The 19,109-nt window shown below is 36.7% G+C and overlaps 2 protein-coding genes across 2 annotated transcripts; both read right to left on the bottom strand.

Annotated features, from left to right (window-relative positions):
* Positions 1–4,369: 4,369 nt before the first annotated feature.
* On the bottom strand, positions 4,370–11,278 carry LOC102228347 (interferon regulatory factor 4-like). The gene is made up of 9 exons (XM_005796039.2): positions 11,204–11,278; positions 10,335–10,534; positions 9,911–10,097; positions 9,113–9,192; positions 8,824–9,001; positions 8,075–8,155; positions 7,469–7,867; positions 6,091–6,203; positions 4,370–5,241 (listed from the first exon to the last, which is right to left on the bottom strand). The coding sequence occupies exons 2-9, from the start codon at positions 10,530–10,532 to the stop codon at positions 5,092–5,094; spliced, it is 1,386 nt and encodes a 461-aa protein (XP_005796096.1). The 5' UTR covers positions 10,533–10,534; positions 11,204–11,278; the 3' UTR covers positions 4,370–5,091.
* A 43-nt stretch (positions 11,279–11,321) lies between these two features.
* Positions 11,322–17,915, bottom strand: LOC102228096 (dual specificity protein phosphatase 22-B-like). Its single transcript, XM_005796038.3, has 7 exons — positions 17,724–17,915; positions 17,496–17,529; positions 17,330–17,412; positions 16,519–16,568; positions 15,377–15,451; positions 12,793–12,964; positions 11,322–12,364 (listed from the first exon to the last, which is right to left on the bottom strand). The coding sequence occupies exons 1-7, from the start codon at positions 17,742–17,744 to the stop codon at positions 12,224–12,226; spliced, it is 576 nt and encodes a 191-aa protein (XP_005796095.1). The 5' UTR covers positions 17,745–17,915; the 3' UTR covers positions 11,322–12,223.
* Between the last annotated feature and the right edge of the window lie 1,194 nt (positions 17,916–19,109).

Raw genomic sequence — 19,109 nt, 5'->3', positions numbered from 1 at the left:
ATAAATACGTAAACAGGTAAATACGTAACTGCAAAACAGATGAGAGTTTGCTGAATTTTAGCAGAACATGAAATGATATTTGATTAGATAAGACAGTCAGTAACAAATTCTCCAAGATATCTTGATGTAAAAAGGGACAATATGTGGAAAAAGCACCTAGTCACTGTCGCATAGTGCGTGGCTTACTTTACACTACGGGTTCTTTGTGGGTGAAACTTTATTTGTCTGCTTGCAAGCATCAGCTATGTTCCTCAATTGGGGTATAAACTCAACATTAACCAGCAGATGTCAGCAAAGCACAACAGAGTGTTTTCTGTGACAGAATCTCATTATTTTCTTGCATGAAAACCTTGCTGTGTTTTCACAGATCAAATTCTCTTTAAAAATGTTTTTTTTATTGTTTGTTTTGTTCTTTGCATATGAGCAATTAAGCTCATAAGTGAAATAAGTGAAAATAATACTGGAATGGAGAAATTAAAAAATGTAATTACTGCAGTGGTCTAATATAATGTTTCTGGTTTTTAATTATTTAGCATTAAATCTTTAGTGGGATTTACTTGTATTCTGTATGTTTGTAGAAAAAAAGAGCTCTGAGAGAAGGGAACTGGGGTGAACCCATTCATAGACCAAATATAATATAAAGAATGCTGACAGGCTGATGATTGATTCAGTTGAATATGTGTCTCCAACGTGACTGCAAATGAAACATGATTTAGAGTTCTTGACTGTGAAACAAAGATATGGTTTTAATTACAACATGAAGAGCAGGGTTTGCTCTAACAAGTCAGGATTAAGTTCTCTGCACTATGTATACACTTTGTAAAGTGTTTAATTCATACAACAAATGACTTGTATGTTGAATTTGCGATTGCTGTGCTGGCATGAATGGGATACGCTCTTTATTTGGTGGAGAAATCACACAGAAATTAGAGAGTTTTATTTGATTTGGAGGTAGATTGTTTTGGTGCTCGGACCATGAATGAACTGATCAGGATGAGGATTAGTTTTTCTTGGAGTGGAGACTGGAAAGGAGAGAAGCTTTAAGGAGCCTGGGAGGACGAAGTTGGAGGATGGGGAGGAGGCGGATTGAAGCTTGGCTGGAAAGGTAAATCCATGCAAGAGGAGTCTTATAAAGAGATTCCTGAATGATGATTGGCTGAGGTGGAGAGAGCACTAGATGCTGGCTAGCTGTAGCGAAGACATAGGCATTGGATGAAGGCAAAGTTGGTCTAATTATCAGCAAATCAAGTGTCGCTCCTATTTAAGTAATTTTACCTTTATACGATAGATTATGATTATACCATTTCTTTGTTATAAGCCCTTCATTACAGCTTATAACACCAAAATTATATCTGAAACTGCTTACCTCTCATATGTCTTGGGGCAGCCACTGTAGTATTTACACTTACTATGTTATAACTTCTTGCATTTCCACATCCAAGTTCTGACTTTAGGGCGTCACAGAAGGTTTCTCAATTTTCTTTGGAATATACTTTTCCTTTTAAAACATTTTTGACTGAGGCATAATATGTTTGAACTACTCATCTCTTTGGCTGTTTACTAGCTTTAAATTACACTTCAACTTTCAATGGCCAAACTGCCTTAGATATAGTTTGTAAGTAGTTGAAACTAAAACGTGTCGGGCTTTCAGACGAGTACCACAGAATGCAGCTAAGTACCGTTAGTTGTACTTATACCACAGTTTGACCACAATGGCTGTAGTGTGAAATGCAGTAGAACAATTGAGATGCTTGATAAAATTGTGTTAGACTCATAGCAAATTTATTTTGACGTTTAATTTATCGCTACACAACATTGTTTCATCAAAGATAAAAAAAAAAGAAGCAAGTACAATCAATCTCACTACTTTTATGAAAGAAATCATAATGCAAATTGTCTCAACATGAAAATAGCTAAAGTTCATCCTGGTGATTCTGTAGAAACCAGTCCAGCATCATAATATGTTTTTCAGAATGCAGATATGATATTTAGGGTTTTATTTTTTTATTAACCCTTTATATAACAATATATATGAGCATCCCTTGACTAGGATTTCAGCTCCAGAGCTTCAAGCAAAGGAGACAAACAATGTCACTACTAGCAACAGCTTCTACAGACGGAAAAACTAAAAGCCTAACTACGAATGATGTGGCTTCCTGCAAAAGGGGAAACACCATGACAAATGCTTGAATGTATGTTTTTTTTTCCTTTTTTTTTATCTTTCTAACCACGTATCACTCTCATTCTTGCTCTCAGTGTCTGCAAATGTTGACAGCACAGAGATAAAATGTTTCGAGTAGAATAAGGACAGCTTTTATTTAAACGCTTGTTTAAATAAAGTGTTTTTTGATTTGGCTTTTTGACTGTCATGATTTTCAGGATTTCCTCTGATTTGCTCTTTACTGTAAGTCATTAAATGTGATGTGAAATAGGTGTCTGTTTTTGAGTCACCGATGCTGTAGGTGGGGGAGTCACATGTTTTATCCTAACTCCATAAATGTCAATTCCTGATAACAGTAATACCACAACTGTGAACCCACCCACACAAAGGCATCTGGTCCTTCACTATGCATACTTGCGCACATGCATATATGCAATGCTGACAGCAAGAATAGGAACTCGTCGGCTGAATCATTTTGAGTTCTTGACTGTGATATAAAGACTGAATTTCACTCATCAGACAGTCTGGGGGCTCACTGGCAAGACATTTGAGGAAAAAGGATTTATGGTTGATGAAAAAAGAAAGCATTCCAGACTGTGATTTTGGTCAAAGTTTGTGAAAGGGATGTGGTTTAAGTGTGAGGGAAGTAAACGCAGAGATCGAAACTCAGGACCACAGAAGAAAACATCACAATGTTTAAATCTCCTCTACCTTGCCTTTTGACATTAACAACATCAGCAGAATGAGGAATTTTGCTAAAACAATCAGTGCATTCCATGTTTGTGTCATAGTTAGGAACCTAGTTTGGCAAGGTTTTTGTGTTATTTTTAAGCTGTGAGCCTCTGCATCAGAGATGCCCAAATTCAGGATCTGCAGGATGGTTTTCCGATCTATTTATTCCAAATGGATCGGAATAAATAATTTTTCCACTGCAATTACAGTAATGAATTTTAATTGGCTTGGCTTTTCTGACTTAACTTTACTTCTGGTAACACTGCATTATTAATGAGCTTCCATTTTCTCCACAAAGAAGCCAGACTGAAAGAAAGATAAACAAGCCATAGAAAAATACTGAAAGTTCTAGAAGAAACTTTCTTTACTTTAAGAAGAAAAGCGCTAAGAGAAAATAGCTTTGCTTTATTTTACCCTAGAGGGACACTGCAGAGACAGCAATTCGAACTTAAGCCTGCAAATCAATTTGCAATACACTAACATACTTAAAGAATGGCATATTAATGTATCTTCCTTGGTAATTAAGTATTTCGAGGAATAACAGAGGTAGATGATTATAAAAATACAAAAAAATTGCAATTGTATATTATACGATAATGATGACTGTGATGATTATTATCCATTCAGTAGACAAATTCAGACCTTTCTCGACATAAGTGTCCCATTACACCTGTTATTATTTACCATAAATTCTGCTCTGATTGTCCGACCATCAGTTCATGACCTTAGCATGCTGGAGTCGTGCAGTGGCACTATGACACAAAGTACACTAGTCAGTCCACCTGCAAAGAGACAATGTGGCTGAATTAAAAAACAAAACAGTAAAGAAATGTGGGTTTAAATTCATCCATGGTAATATAAAACAATCATTAATCATTATAGCAAACACTTTAGATCAGCAACCGCCAAACATGGCACACCCAGGTACTGGAGTTGGACAATAACTTCCTTTTTTAATATATATACTTATGAAGGTCATTAGGTTAGCTTGGGTAGTTGTTTTTTTCTTTCCTTAAATCAGGTTTCATCATTTCAAAACTGTATTTTGTGTTAACTCAGGCACACTTTATCTGATAATAAATTTACTCGGTTTAAACGATCTGAAGTATAATTGTGAACCACTGCTCTAAATGAAGGACCTCATGCATGGGAACCACTGCTCCTTCTGTGCACAATCTGCACTCCGACCATCAAGATAGTTTTCCTTCCCACTTGCGAGGCCACTAGTTTCAGGTCAAGCGCTACAGGTATCATTTCCCTGTAAGTTACGGGATGAGTGCTATTTTCCAGTCAACCGGGCCCACATCCACTGAGACAGAGTTTGAACCACAGATTGTTCTCTGATAATTTACTGTGCACCATTTGTCCACTTCTGTTGTGTGGGTAAATACCACACAGAAAGCTGTAGCTACAACTTCTGACGCGCTGCATGTCTACAGGGTTAGGTAAAAAAAAAAAAAGACCTTCAAATCGAACTGTTTTAAAAACATTTATTACCACCCTTGCAAAAGTTAAACTATACAATATTTCACAAGGAACAGAGCAGCCAAAAGGCCAGAATAAACAAGGGATGTGCCAATGACACATAAAAACAAAACAATCAAACAAAAAAAAAAACTGCCTTAGAACCAATCACTGTTGTAAGTTATCTTTTTCTGTAAGCATATGTCTTTTATTTTCTTTCTTTATCTTGCATGTCAAGTATTGTAGACTATAAAGTAGATGAGCTGCTTTAAGAGCGGATAACCAGAAACTGTCCTCAGTCAAAAAAAGAAGAAACAATTACTGTTGTCTGCAAATAAGTATTCATTCACACTGGCTTATCTCACAGACGTATCAATGTTTGTCTTAGGGGCCATTCTTCCTGTGCACCTGTGCTAGTACTTCCTGTCTCAGTTTGCCCTCCACTCCGCTCATCTCCCCCACCCTCAAACCGCATCCTTCACACTGTCACAATAATATTTGCTGAAGAAGAAGAAAAAAAGAAAACTCTTACTATCCCAGTCCCTGATACAACAAGCATGTAAAAACTTACAGGGTCTTCCCCATCTCAACCCCTCAGTGCCTAAATTAATCATTTACAGTACACATGGCTGCAGCAATATTAAGGCACAATACAAATTCACAGCTTTACATTCACATTAATACTCTTCCTGCTTATGTGATTGTGTGGCGAGTTGGCATTTTTGGCATGCTTTTCACTCCTGAATATGCTGTACGGGTCTCTGGGGAGGATAGTCAATAGCTGGAGCGGTGTTTGGTTCCTGAATGTGATCATAGGCTCGCAGGTAGTGCCCAGTGTTCTGTTGGTAATAATAGACCAGTTTCTTGGCAAACATTGGCTCTATCTGAAATGAAATGAAGCACAAAATAGGAGCGATTAATCTAAAAATGGGAGCTAAAAGTGCATGTTGATTTAAACAGCAATATTTTTTTATTTTTGATTTTTACATTAATTTTATTTTATTTATTTTTTTAAATACAGATGTGAGTTGCTTTAGTAGAGTCTTATTAGAGTATCTTATTAGATGTTGCACTTTCTTTATTCAAATACCTCATTGGTGAGATGTTTAAATTAATTACAACTATTATTTATGAAAATACTGCATGACTAACAAACAGTTCAGATCATAATATAGATGCATGTTTCAAGAATGGGTGAAATTTATGTGAAGATTTTAACAACTCTCACTTTCCACAGAGCATAATAAAGCAGTCTCACTTCAGCATTTTGTAAGGACAGTACTATAAGCTCAAAAAAATATCAATACCTGATAGAAAAGTAAATGCATCTGTTTTTATGTTTTGCTTGCAATCCATTTACTTTCTTGTTTTCTCAAGTTATCTGAAGATTGAGATGCAATACACTATCTCGAAACTCTCATTTGTAATTTTTGACTGATATTTTTTGGATCTGCTTTAAAATAATGAAATAAGATCACATCATGGCACAGAAATTAATTCCTTATAAGTATGACTACTGCTAGCTAGGGATCAAATAAGTAGTTGCCAATTGCCAAATAAATATTCATTAGAATGTTAAAAGTTGGCTTGAAAAAATTTTCTATCCACACATCACTTTATTTAAAAAGATACTATTGATTCTGCTTTGTTCATCATATAATGTTTTAGCATCTTCTCTGCTTTTAAAAACTGCTTTGTTTACAAGGTAAAGTTTTTTTTTGTTTTACACTTACCTGCGCTGTGATGAGCTTCCTGGGGCGCTGCGGGTCTGGATATTCGTCTCCAAAGCAAAGGACCACCTGGTGTCGTGGTATGTGACGACCATTATGGACAAAGTCTTGTAGATCTGAAAGCGGATCAAGAGAAGATTAGTGCTAACTTGACATTTGACCCCACAAAGACACTGATGTGTCACACTGGACATTTAAAAAACATTCAAAAATCCAATTTTAACTGTATGTCATATCCTCAGTCACAAAGACATTTCTGGTAACTACTAGTAAGTTTGATGGAAATTCAGAGCGAAATGGCATAAAAAAAAAAAACGGTCTCTTGTGTGGTGTGGACCACATGTGGGTGGGGACTCCACACACTTTGGCCCCCTGATGCGACGTCTTTGTGATACTTCAACACTAAGAGAGGGAATTACCCAAATCAAGCACCTGCAGCATCTCTTTCATCATTGTCATCTCATTCCCAATGACCTCAACTATTGTTTTTGAATGGCTAGTGGAGCATTATTGCTTCAAAACTGTTTGCTACAAGGCAAACATATTATATCTATTTAAAGGGGAAATAATCTGTATTTAAAAGGTGGGAGAACTCCTACAACATTTTTCCCAATGCTGTAGGAGTAGTTCTCCAATGCTTTTTCTGACGAACTTGAACTACTAACAGTACAAATGAATGCTATACAAAAGCAGTCCAAGATCTATGACATAAATAAATGTTAAAATCTTCTGACCAATTTTAAAATGTACAGAACACCTGGAGTAACCACACATACTGTGCACTTGAGTGGTCTTGAACAATAGTTGAGGAAGATTTTCTATCATTTCTTTTACAATAAATTGTATTATCAGTACAGATCCAATATTTGATCATTAAAAAAAGTATATTTTGTTTTATTCAAATTTCTATTAAGTCATTAACACTGATTTATGAATTGCTTAAGAACAAAAACAACGCAACATAGGTAAAGTATGAGCTAGTATCATGTCTATAAAGAAACTACTTTCAGGAAGTTTGATGTTTCCACAAACATTGCCTAATTCAAGTGTCAATTCTTGAGCTGCATCATGAGAAAAACGTCAAACACAGCACAACTAGACAAGCATGAAATAATATGTTTTCAGCGAGATTGCACCCAAAGAGTTTTCAGACAAGAAATTGTCATATCTTAGCAGTGCTACATGTACTGAAATAATTTGAGGAAACTGAGCGTCCAGAGAAGAAAAGAAGAAGTGGCAGGCCTAAAATACTAGCAGATTAGCAGCATCTGAAAAGGCCGAGAATCTGTAAAAAGAATTGCAATGATCCGACGCAGGACCTCAGAGATGTGTCATCTACGAGTTGATGCAAAGCTGCAAACAGCTGCATGTTTCTGCTTACCAACAAGAAACTGATGGGTGTCAAACAGTTTGCACGGTTGCTCCTTCTCCAGCTTGTTGGGCTTGTCCACATACGGAGCCAGCGGTCCTTCCCAGTACACCCGTCCCTGACACAAGCGCTTGGCATACAGCCCATCAGCTGTCATCCACAGGAGCACCCCTTTCTCCAGGATGTTGGGAAGCAGCTCGGCTCCTTGCCTCTGAGACTCGGGGTAGGGGGCCGGAAAAAGAACGATTTCTGCGCCGCTGTGGAACCTGTCCTCTGAGCATGGAGAAGAAGAGGAGGAAGAGGAGGGAGAGGATGGGGAGGTGGAGGTAATCCGACAACCTTCTGGAGTGGTGACAGTGACTTCCTTCACCAGTGTTTCTCTGTAGTAAAGGGACACATGGAGGCTGAAATCTGTGAGAAGGAGGGAGACGTGTTTAATAAATGCACCAAAAGGAAAATGACAGAAGCTTGATCAAAACTCAACCCATAGCAACAACACTGAAATATAGAGCATTACTCTATTCACTCAGATCTTTTTAGATTGAAAATTGTGCACAGACACATTAAAACAGTCAGTCTTTCTGTAATGTATACTTGTATTTGTAGATGTTGTTTCACCTGATATGGCATTGTTGTGGTCCATTGTATACATTGGTGGCTGAGACTCTGAAAAGTATGTGTGGAATGAGAGCTGGAAACCTGGAATTGATAAATAAAGAGGGTAAATACACAGATTAACGGACCAAATGAAAATCCACAAAAATGTGAAAGGTTGTCAAACGTCAATTGTACAACTAATATTTATAGATTTATTTTAAACACCCCATCCCCAATAGATATCTAAAGAATGTCTGATTTTATCAAAATCTGACTCATTTATGTCAAATAATGCTTAATCAATAATTTTGTCAAAAATAATAATAATAATAATAATAATAATAATAATAATAATAATAATAATACAAGGTCAAGCTAACACACAGGAATTCATCAAAAACTTAATAATTACTGAATTTGCTTTTTATTTCATATTACTTTATATCAACAGCCCTATACATTTATAGATAAATCATCTTATATATTAGACATGTAACATTTTAAATTACTTGAACACAAATATCAATTTGTCTTTACATAACAACATAAACAAGAACATTTTCAACATTTCTTTCTCCTTTGACTCGACAACATCATGCATCTCAATATCTTTAGCTGTATGATGTTAAGTTCACGATAAAAGTGGATAAAATGCAAGAATAAAAGGCAAACATCCACAGGATGCAGTCCTGGTTTGTCAACTCCTTCCTTAAACCAATTGAAATCCTGCTACATGCAATGCAGTTCATTTCAATTGTATGCTTGCTTACCATTTTCTGTGTGCGAACTGGGCCAAACTCGACTGATTGGCGACTGATAGTGGCACTGACCATACTGCAGGTCTGTGTGTTGTCCATGGTGGTTTGCATTAGGAAGAGAATGTTGTTCTGATGGTGCGTGGAAATCTCTCCAGTCCCTTCTTTCTGGAGAAACAACAAAGCTGGGTACCTAAGGTGGAGGAGGACAGGGGCTGTCACTCAGAAAAACAACCGTTACTTTCTCTTTAAAACTGATCGCTTGTGGGGTTTTAGTTTTAGAATCGCAGTCAAGTCTACTGACCTGGTTGTGAAGTGACGTATATGGTGGAACATATCCAAGCGGGTGAGATGGCGTCTCCTCCACACGGTTCATCTTCATACCTATTTACGGTCAAAAACAGACACGACAAATATTTTGCCTTCAAATCTAAAAACATTGCATTAAGATTGTGTCATTTAACACAACTCACTGATTAACAGCACTCAGTGAGTTGATATGGATTTTGCAATAATATTTTGCAATCTTTTTTTTTGTGTGATCCACAGAATAAAGATGTTTCATGCACATGTACAGTGTGCTCTTTTTATTTAGGGGATATCTTGCAAAGAGTGCAACAGACCACAGAGTGAGAGAGTGCATCAAATTAGTCAATTAACATAAAGTCCAGGCAGCCAAAGCTGCTCATGTGTGACAATGGCTGTTGTATGATGGTAGAAACTTAGTTATGCAAGGCTGAGGTTGTCTTGTTGTGTTCTGTGCACTCTGCGCTTAGTAACCGTAGCCCTCTAAAAAAAGCACTACGGCCTTTTTGGTTCATGCGTTTGCTTCCTGTGCTTCCTGCCTCACCAGAATCAGCAGTGGTGCAAAAATGTATGTGAAAATTAACCAGTAGAGTATAAACAGTGTTAGTTGCTGTGTAAAATGCGGGCATACTTTGAGTGTTTTTGCAACTGCACAGGCTTGTAGCAGGCTTTATGATTTGCTTTCAAAACCTAACCACAAATCATCTTACACTTACCACGTTTTCTCATCTTCGATGCACATGTAATTGATCTACATGTTGACTGCTAGGTTGCATGAACAGCTTTTAACACTCACCCTTTTTGGTTCCCTCTGGGATGATTCTGTAAACTTTGTACGGCTCTGAGATGTCCAGTTGGCTTCTTTCCACTATTTCATCAAAGTCGTTGCTCTTATTAAGGGCACAGCGTAGTCTGGTTTTCCATGTGGGGGGATCAGGTTTGTCAACTCCTTCCTTAAACTTTCCCTTGAACATCGCCCAAGCCTGTTAACAGCAGAATCACAAAATTCAAGAACTGATTAGATTTATTTCTAACTTCCTCTTTCTCCGGGACAAACTAAGTTGAGACTATGTTAATCAAGCAAAAATTAGCTTTTGCTAAGGAAAATCTTAAAAGTTACTAAGCTTTTTTGATGTTTTATTTTTTTTTTACTTGTGAATTTTGTGCATTATAGTTGCTTTTGCAGCATGAGACAGCAGGTAAAGACAAAACTGCCTAACCTTAAAGAGTGCAGCATCCTCCTCTCTGTTGTAGTCCTGTTTTCCTGCATGTTTCCATGGAATCCTAAAGATGGTTTTTTCCTCATTTTCCCAAACCAGGCCAGGATATCTCCTGCTGTCAATCTGCTCTATGAGCCACTGCCTCAGTTTGCCGTTGCCGCAACTGCCTGACAGACCACCATCTTCATCCAGGTTCATATCTGCAAACGAATTAAAATGAGATACAAAGCAGAAATGTGGCAACATGAAGATATTTACAATTACACCTAATGCTTCCAGAAAGGTTTTGAAGAACTAATAGGATACAAGATATTGAGATGCCAGATTTAGTTTAGATGAGTTATAATTGAACTTTCCAGTTAATCGTATGCAGTATTTTACTGTAAGATGTTCGTTTAGTAGTAAATATAAACTGGTTTTTAGGCCACCTAATTTCTCTTTAGGCGTACATCACATCACTTTTGGTTACATGCCATCTATACATTCACTTCTGTGCATGCACATTTAGAGTTTAAAGGATTAAGACATGGATGCTCTAATGACTGATTTTCCTCATCACGATTGGTGGTTTTGTCAAAAAAAATAAATAAATCTGACTCATTTATGTCAAATGCGTGAATGACGTAATTCAAACTTCTGTAATACCTAAACACAATAAATGAAAGGAGCTTAGAAAATATTTTAAGTGGTGATCAGGCATTATACTATCGTCTAACAAGAATGCTTGATGAAAATGTAGCGTTTTCGTCCCTGAGTGTATTAATGTTCTGACAAACTTTTTTTTTTTTTTTTTTTTTGACCTGATGCAGTAAAAGTTTGCATTCTGGTTGTAATTTTTAATCATTTGAAATCGGTCTGCTGCAGCTTACCTTTAGAGATGTAGAGTCCACCGCGGAAATCTCTAATGCGGCTCTCGGGGTCCTATAAACGTTATCGCGTCTTTTTTTTTTTTTTTTTTTTTTTTTTGCTCACAGGGAGGAGTCTGTCGGAGGTTCAAGAGGAGATGAGGAGCAAACACAACTTCTTTTCTGTAAAACTCTCAGCTCAACCCACGCAGCTCTCAGGTGGGGAATCCCTTTAGAGACACCCTGAGCGCAGATCAGGACGAAATGGAACAATCGTACCTGTACAGTCACATACATACCCCCCGTGTTTATTTTTTTATAAAAGTTCAAACTATTTTCAACTGCAAACTATCCTTACAAAACATTTAACGTTAACATAATGTGTGTTCATGGATGACACCCGCAAAATACGTTAATAATAAAAAATACACACATTTCAAAATTAAAAAAAGAAACGCGCACACACACCACAGACTTTGTCCGTTAGTAATACTGCCACCCAGTGGTCACACCATGTCATTATACCAAATATATAAGACTTATGGTAAATTTTAAAAGTAAAACGGAACTTTTATTGCTGTTCTGCAGCTTATGAAAATAACTAAGACCAGGCTGATAAAAGGGTGTGATCTTGATGTTTGTAATGCCACCATGCATGACTTCTCTTGCACATGAGACAAACAGGAAGAGAACCAGGAAACCAAGTAGCAAAAGGCGTAGAGTGTCTTATCACCTCCAACCTTACAGACCATCGACCGACAACCTCTACCCAAGCAGTTGGCTTTACTTCTTTTATTTATCAATTTCAGGTCACATAGACACATTGAAAAAAATAAAACATTTACAAGCAAAAAAAAAAAACAACCAAATCTTAGAAACAGTTCAATGTTAGAAACATATGCAATGCATGTAAGAAGTCCATGACAGTCATTGAATGTGTAAGAAAGAGTCAGAGAACAGTGCATTTCAGATTTCCACCCAGGTGCAAACCTCTTCAGGATGTCACAGTCAGTTTGGTTGAGCTGCAAAAGATCTTAGCTCACTTCAAATACCTTCAAGCGGAGTAGACACGTGGTTTTCCATCCCCTCCTGGTTGACATCAGGCACCCTGCCCAGTAGCTTAAGTATGTCTGCAGTATCATTGAAGGGGTTGTCCTTGTATGTCATTTGAAACCATTCCCTGAACTTATGGGGGAGAGAAAGAAAGATTGGTAAACAAAAACTTCAAAAGATGCACAGAAATGCACAGATCACCTTCCATTAGAATCTCACTCTTTTCCCTAAATCAGATCAGTTGTGTGATCTGCAGGTCTGAAAAATCAGATTTTTCCCCCCTCTATCTTTATTACTTGTATGAAAACAAATAACTCCCATTCTTTCAATCTATAAACCCATCAACTAACAGTATGCAATTACATGCACTTTTTGAGTCAAAAGTGAGTGAGGTTAAAGATGTACTTTGACACATGAATGGCATTGATCACCCATTTCCATCACTTTCTTTTGAATCTGAAGCCACAATCTCAAAGTCTAAAAGGATCCAGATAATTTTTCTCTTTTATGTGTTACAAAAGAAAAACAAAAAACAGCAATTACTTTCTCATACAACCTACCTTTCCAGCTTGAGTATCTTCAAACTCCTGCAGCTGCTTCTGGAAACCCAAATTGGGGTTGGCGCAGGGCCGGACCACTCTCACCGCATTGAGCACGTCCTGCCAGCCCAGGCCTGTCATTGTCATGATGTAGGCTATGACCAGGGTGACGCTGCGAGACACTCCTGCCAAACTGAGGGAAAACCAAACTACATGACTTTCACTTTTCACAAATATTCCATATACCAACATTTTGTTAATTATTTTTTGAAGTTGGTATTACAGAAGATATCTTTTTTTAAATTATACACACTGAGTTCATTATGTATTATTATATCACAAAATTCTTCTAAACGACTACATGTTTTAAATTCACTCTGTTCTGTTGCTGTTCCACCACCAACCTACAGAAAACTGTTCAAATGCTAACAGTACAAATGTGCGTATTTAAGTTTCATTTAAATTGACATATTTTTTTACACATGTATTTCTGAATATTATAACAGCAAACAGGACAATAATTCTGCAAAGAAAGAGCTGCATATAATTTCATCAGTCTTAGCTAACAAAATGAAAATGTTGCCCGTTTATTATTGTGAGCAAATGCATTATAATCATCCATATCAAGGTTTTGCTAAAATGTATTGAATATGAAAAATCAAGAGTATGTTCACTTATTTGCAACAAAGTCTTTATATGAAATGGTATATTATTTTATATTATATTCTTTAAACAAAGTCATTTAATAAATAACAGACATGATGTACCTACCATCTAAACTCTTGTGTTTTTATAAGTAAAAAAAATAAAGTTACTGTAAGCAGTTTTGGACTTTTAAAGGCACATATTTTTGATTACGACTCTTATTATGAAAGTCTACAGGAAGTTATGTCTCACTCCATTTAATGTACTGGTTGACCTATTTCATGGAGTATGCCAGGTTTGTTTTGGTAGTCCTCCTGAGTATTATCTACAACACTAGAAGCCCAATAAACCTGACAAGTTATAAACAAGTTAAAAGAGATAAACTCTTTTCAAGATCACAAAAATCCAGCTTAAATTTATCTAGCTAATATGCAGCCTGTGGTGTCGACTTTCTTTTTCCCATCTTTGAAAACCTTCCTTGTGCAGTTATTACTTTCAAAATACAGTTCTATTTATCACCGTACTCTTCGGTGTTTGAATTCAATCTTATTGAGCATCTGCAAAATGCTCAGGGCATTCAAATCCTTTTAACAGTAATTTAATCTTTCACCAGTATATTTACATGTAGGGGCTAAATACAAATGTAAATGGCGCTTCAGATTTCTTTGGGTGAAAATGTTTGAAAACCATGCATTTTCTTTCATTTCATTTCATACACTACTTGTTGGTCTGTCACAATAAACCCAGATAACTGAGATTTGTGGCTGTAAAGTAGTAAAATGTGACGTATACAAAGCAGGCACAGTAAGAATGCAGCAAAATTACCACAAGGTGTATTATTGTGGTAATACACCTTTAATGTAAACAAATTTTGAATATAAAACAAAAATGAAACTAATAGTTTGTCATGTGTGCTTTCTGAGTAACAGCGTTTCTCTGTGAGTCAGAACAGTTGTTGTGATGAAACATGCGTATTTTTGGAACATGAATGAAAAGTGAATTTTTAGAAGAGGCTTAATTAAGATGCACCCAACTAAAGAGAGGAGTTTTAAAGGTTGGACTCAGCAGCGCTGTTCAATGCTCGTTTGTAACTGATGAACACCTATAAACCGACATAGATATGGCCTTCTCAGTTAGCAGCAGTTATTTTCTGCATATGTCGACACTCTCCTAGATTACACTGTGAAATACAGATGCCACACTCACTGGACCAGCATAATCATGAAGTGCAGTAACCTCAGACCAGAAAACACAAAAAATGCTTCACTTTCTGCCAACTTTCATTTGAAAGGCAACTGAAACAAGGTGAATTTTGCAGAGTTGAAGATATTCAAAGTTTTTTGTTTGAAACACAACTGAAGAAGACGTTGAAGACATTTTGTGACTTGATATAAAAAATGGATATTCATTAAATGTGATACCATATAGTATATACATATACATAGTGAAAGACATAGAAAATGAAACTCAGGAACTACTGGGTAATAAAGTGGAAGTAAGATCTAAGTACTGACTAAATAAACACATTGAAAGTTTGCTATAAATTAATAGTTTTTAGAAAGGTTTCTTTGAAGTCAAATTTTTGTGTCAAGAAACTTTTGACTCAAGACGTCTTTATAAATAGCCAAATGGATTTCTGAGAAGACCCTCTGTAAAACCAAATATAGTTGTACTCTTTTAACACATAAGTGAGCTATCACACCACACAAATACAATGTGGTAAGCCTTGTTACTGTACTCTGTTTTGGGAAGTTCAAGAATAGGCCTTCCTTTTTTTTTTTTTAATCTTGCCAGTGCAGAAGTTACACATGGCTTCACTTGTGAGCAGTTACCATATATATAAAAGACCTGAGCACACACTTAAGTTTGTGACTTCATGGAAAATAACATAGCTGCACAAAATGTAGATGGAATCCAAGCAATGATGAAAGGCGTGATGAAAAAGGGATTTTGAACTCACCAGTGAACGAGGCAGCCTTCTCCTTTCAGCCGGCACTCGTGCATGAACATTATACTCTCTTTAAAGTGTTGAGTTCTAAAGGGTGATAAAATATGTAAATAGTACTTGTTATTATAGGTCATGACGACAATAAATATTATGGGAACATCACAAGTTGTACAATGAAAACTATACACACACGCTACCATTACAACTAATTATTCATTTACACATTTGATCACATTTGCAGATTTTACACATTTTTGTTTTAAAAATCTTGCAAAAGGAAAGGGACAACAACAAGCTTCCTTTGTCGCTCAGCGAGAAGCTCCACAGATTTTCATGTTCAAAAGCCAATTCAAATTACTACATGCAGTGTGTATAATTTACATAAATATCAGGTTTGATAAATTATCCAATTTTGCATGTAAGCAAGGACATGCTTAATAATCTTTTAGAAGCCTTGTACATCAACCTAGCCTAGCAAAAAATAATCCTTTCATTGCCATCATGTTTTGCTCGTTAAAATTGGCATTTCACAACAAAACACTAAACAGCCGCTAGGTTCTAAAGGTTAGTGTTGCCTACAAAATATGGCAACATTAACTAAAGAAACTTTCATTCACTGTGTACTTTTGTTAATAATTACAAAATAATCTAAATATATCCAGTTGGCCGTGGGTGGACAGTTGGATTTTAGATTGATTGTGCTTACAAATCCTACTGACATATTTTTATGGTGTCCCAATGAGCTTCTTTGCATCATCTTGGCACCATTATCCTCAAAAGTGTAATCTTCTTCGTGTGACTTCTGTTCTTGAAGTTAGTCAATTTCCAAGTGGTTCTTTGGATACTTCCAACACCAGCATTAGCAATTGCATTGGAAAAACGTTCTTAAAAAAGGAAAACCCCTTACATGTAACCTTTATTTATGTCAAAGGAACAGTTGCTCATCAGCAACTGAATGTGGTTGTGTTACTCTGGGTCATGTGAGAGATTGAGTTCACAGTCAAATATTAAACTTGTGAAATCATATCATTTACACGTTAACTTATGGAAAATGAACCTTAGACACCCACAGAGCACAGCCCTATGTGAACGCCCTCTTTCTGGTTGGCTCGCCTTTCCATTGTTGCATGCTGAGCTCCGTGAATAGTACTTACAGATCCTGTGAGGGCATGTCTGTTGCTGTAAGGCAGAGATAGGTCATCTCCTGGTGGACAAAACACACTGGTTACCTGCTAGCCCTTAAGAATTTGGAATAACCTAACATCCAAATTGTCACAATTGTGGTTTCACAATTGTACCATCATTCTTGCAACTGGATTTATTCAAAACATAGGCAAAATGTGGGTGACATTGAATTTTTTCTTTAATAACTTCATTCTTCTTTTTTTTTTCCAATTTGTAAACGAAACAAACTAAAACTAACACAAAATCAAGAAAAAATAAATAAACAAATAAATTGCTGGTATCAATAACAATCAACAGTAAATGAGGCTTTTTTTTTTTTTTTTACTAATATTATTTATACTAATCTGTGTTTCTGGTTTTACACAACAAAAAACTAATTTATTTCAGAGCTATTCTTATGTGTGCAAGAATAAATGTAACTGCATTTCAGAATGGAAAAGTGTAACGCAGCTTAGGGTTCATTTTGATGTTCCATGAAAGAACAGCCAGTGGATACTGGTTACAACAAGAATAACTGCCTACTCTGACGCCTACACAAGCTGACAGCGAAGCACAACACCATGACTACATCGGCTGCTGACTATTGGCACAGAGCAGGATACTCTGAAAAGCACCAGAGAGAACTACAGTGGCTGGTGGAGCACTTCTGCACAGCCTGGTCAGTTGGAGTCAACTTCTCTTTAGCTACATTTATCTCCCTACTCTGCAAGAAGAACCGTGATTTCAGGAGAACCAGCTGAGGGCTGCGCGTTATCACAGGAAAACAGGGGAGCATCTCACCGGTAGCATGGGAGCTGCACACTCATGAACAGACAGGATGTGTGTGATGTTGTTTCTGGCTAACTGTTCTCTATCTCTTGCATCTGAGGAAAACAGACAGGAGCACAGTAAACAACATCGAAAAGTGGGCAAATAAAGGGACCAAGGAGAAAAAGCTACAACACACCTTTAAAGTTTCCCAAGTACAAATTTGGCAGAACCTTAAGGATGGAGGGGGGAAAAAACAGCTAAGAATTTTCCAACACCAAAGAGAACGTGATGAATAAATACATCATATCTGGTTAGATAACTTTATTCTCATACACATAACTTTTGACAAATGAAAGCAAATACTGATATTAACGCCACCAAATACGAAAAACTTATTTGCGTAGTGTACCAGCTAAATTAGTACCTTATTGATGCCGTTCCCCATGCCGTAACTCCGAGTCGGAACTCCAACGCTACAAATAGGCACGGTGTAGCCTGCCCTTGTTTGCTAAGGATCTGTATCCCGCCTTTAATCGCGTCCAAATTCTCACTTTCAGTGAGAGTAAAGGCGGCAGCCTAAACACGAGTGAGGCTGAGGCGATTAAGCAAACCGCCAGAGCTTCTTCACGCAAGGAATCCTGGGAATTGTAGTATCACAGGTGAAACAGTTTTGCAAATATGCCTTCATAAAAACAGTAATGTCCACCAACAAGAGAAAAGTGATAGCAATGCCTTTGGGACAATCTTGTAGGAACTCGTGACTGGCTTCTTAATAAATACACATTTTTGACGTGAAACTGAGAAATGTTTGAATACAAACCTCCATGATTTTTATTTTGATTAGATCATGAAGATCATCATAGAGCATATTCTGCATAGAGGGGTTTTTGGGAATTTCACATTTACTGAGTGCCACACCAAGATCTATGCAAATTTACTGCTGTAACTTATCCCCATTACTGTTACAAAATATTTACAATTTAGCTACAGTAGTATTTTATGAATACCTATATTCACATGTCGCATAACCCTAAAAATTAGGTTCAGAAATAAATCAGTTAAACGTGGTATTGGTGAGATGGTCTGGAGTCAGATTGCTTCATCAGTGTCTAGTCAACATGTTGTTAATGGAAAAGAATAGCCCAAAGGCGAATGTCCGGCCATCTATCAAGATGCTGCTGCCAGGGTTCACACAACCAGCTTACTGGTTTAAGAGCCAATTACTTTTCAGATAGATAGAAGTTGGTTTTGATAGATTTTTTAAAATAAAGATAATTTGAAAACAACTTCTTGTATTTAGTCAGGTTATCTATGTCTTATGTTTAAATGTATTTGTTGATTTGTGACATTTAGCTGCAACCAGAACAAAAAGTTTAAATAAATAAAACTGCAAATAAGCAAAAGCTTTTTCACCAAATGTGTCAGTTTTACCAGAAAGTTTTACCTGCTTTTGCTTTTTGATCACAACCATTAACTCACAAGAGCAACCCAATTCCCCCTCAGCAAAACAGACACAGATCAAAAACTAGTCACAATAGGAAACAACTGTGTGACTTTTACAGAGTGATGGCACATGACTATGCTGCTCTGATTATTATCATCATTTGTAAAAACATCAACAGGAAGTTCTGCTACCCACTGCCCCACATTAGTCTCACAGATTAGTTCTACTTCCTGGTGATCGGATGCAGTGAGTTGGCTAGGTTAATGTTTGAATGGCAGTAGGTGCATGTAGTAGACAAGAAGTGATGGATATCTTCTGTGAACTGCTTATTAAATGTTTTTATTGCATGGTCAACAAAAAATAAAA

This window comes from Xiphophorus maculatus, chromosome 6, assembly GCF_002775205.1.
Source record: "Xiphophorus maculatus strain JP 163 A chromosome 6, X_maculatus-5.0-male, whole genome shotgun sequence".
NCBI classification, from domain to species: domain Eukaryota; kingdom Metazoa; phylum Chordata; class Actinopteri; order Cyprinodontiformes; family Poeciliidae; genus Xiphophorus; species Xiphophorus maculatus.
The sequence above is the reverse complement of the archived record's forward strand: the minus strand, read 5'-3'. Positions and strand labels throughout refer to the sequence as shown.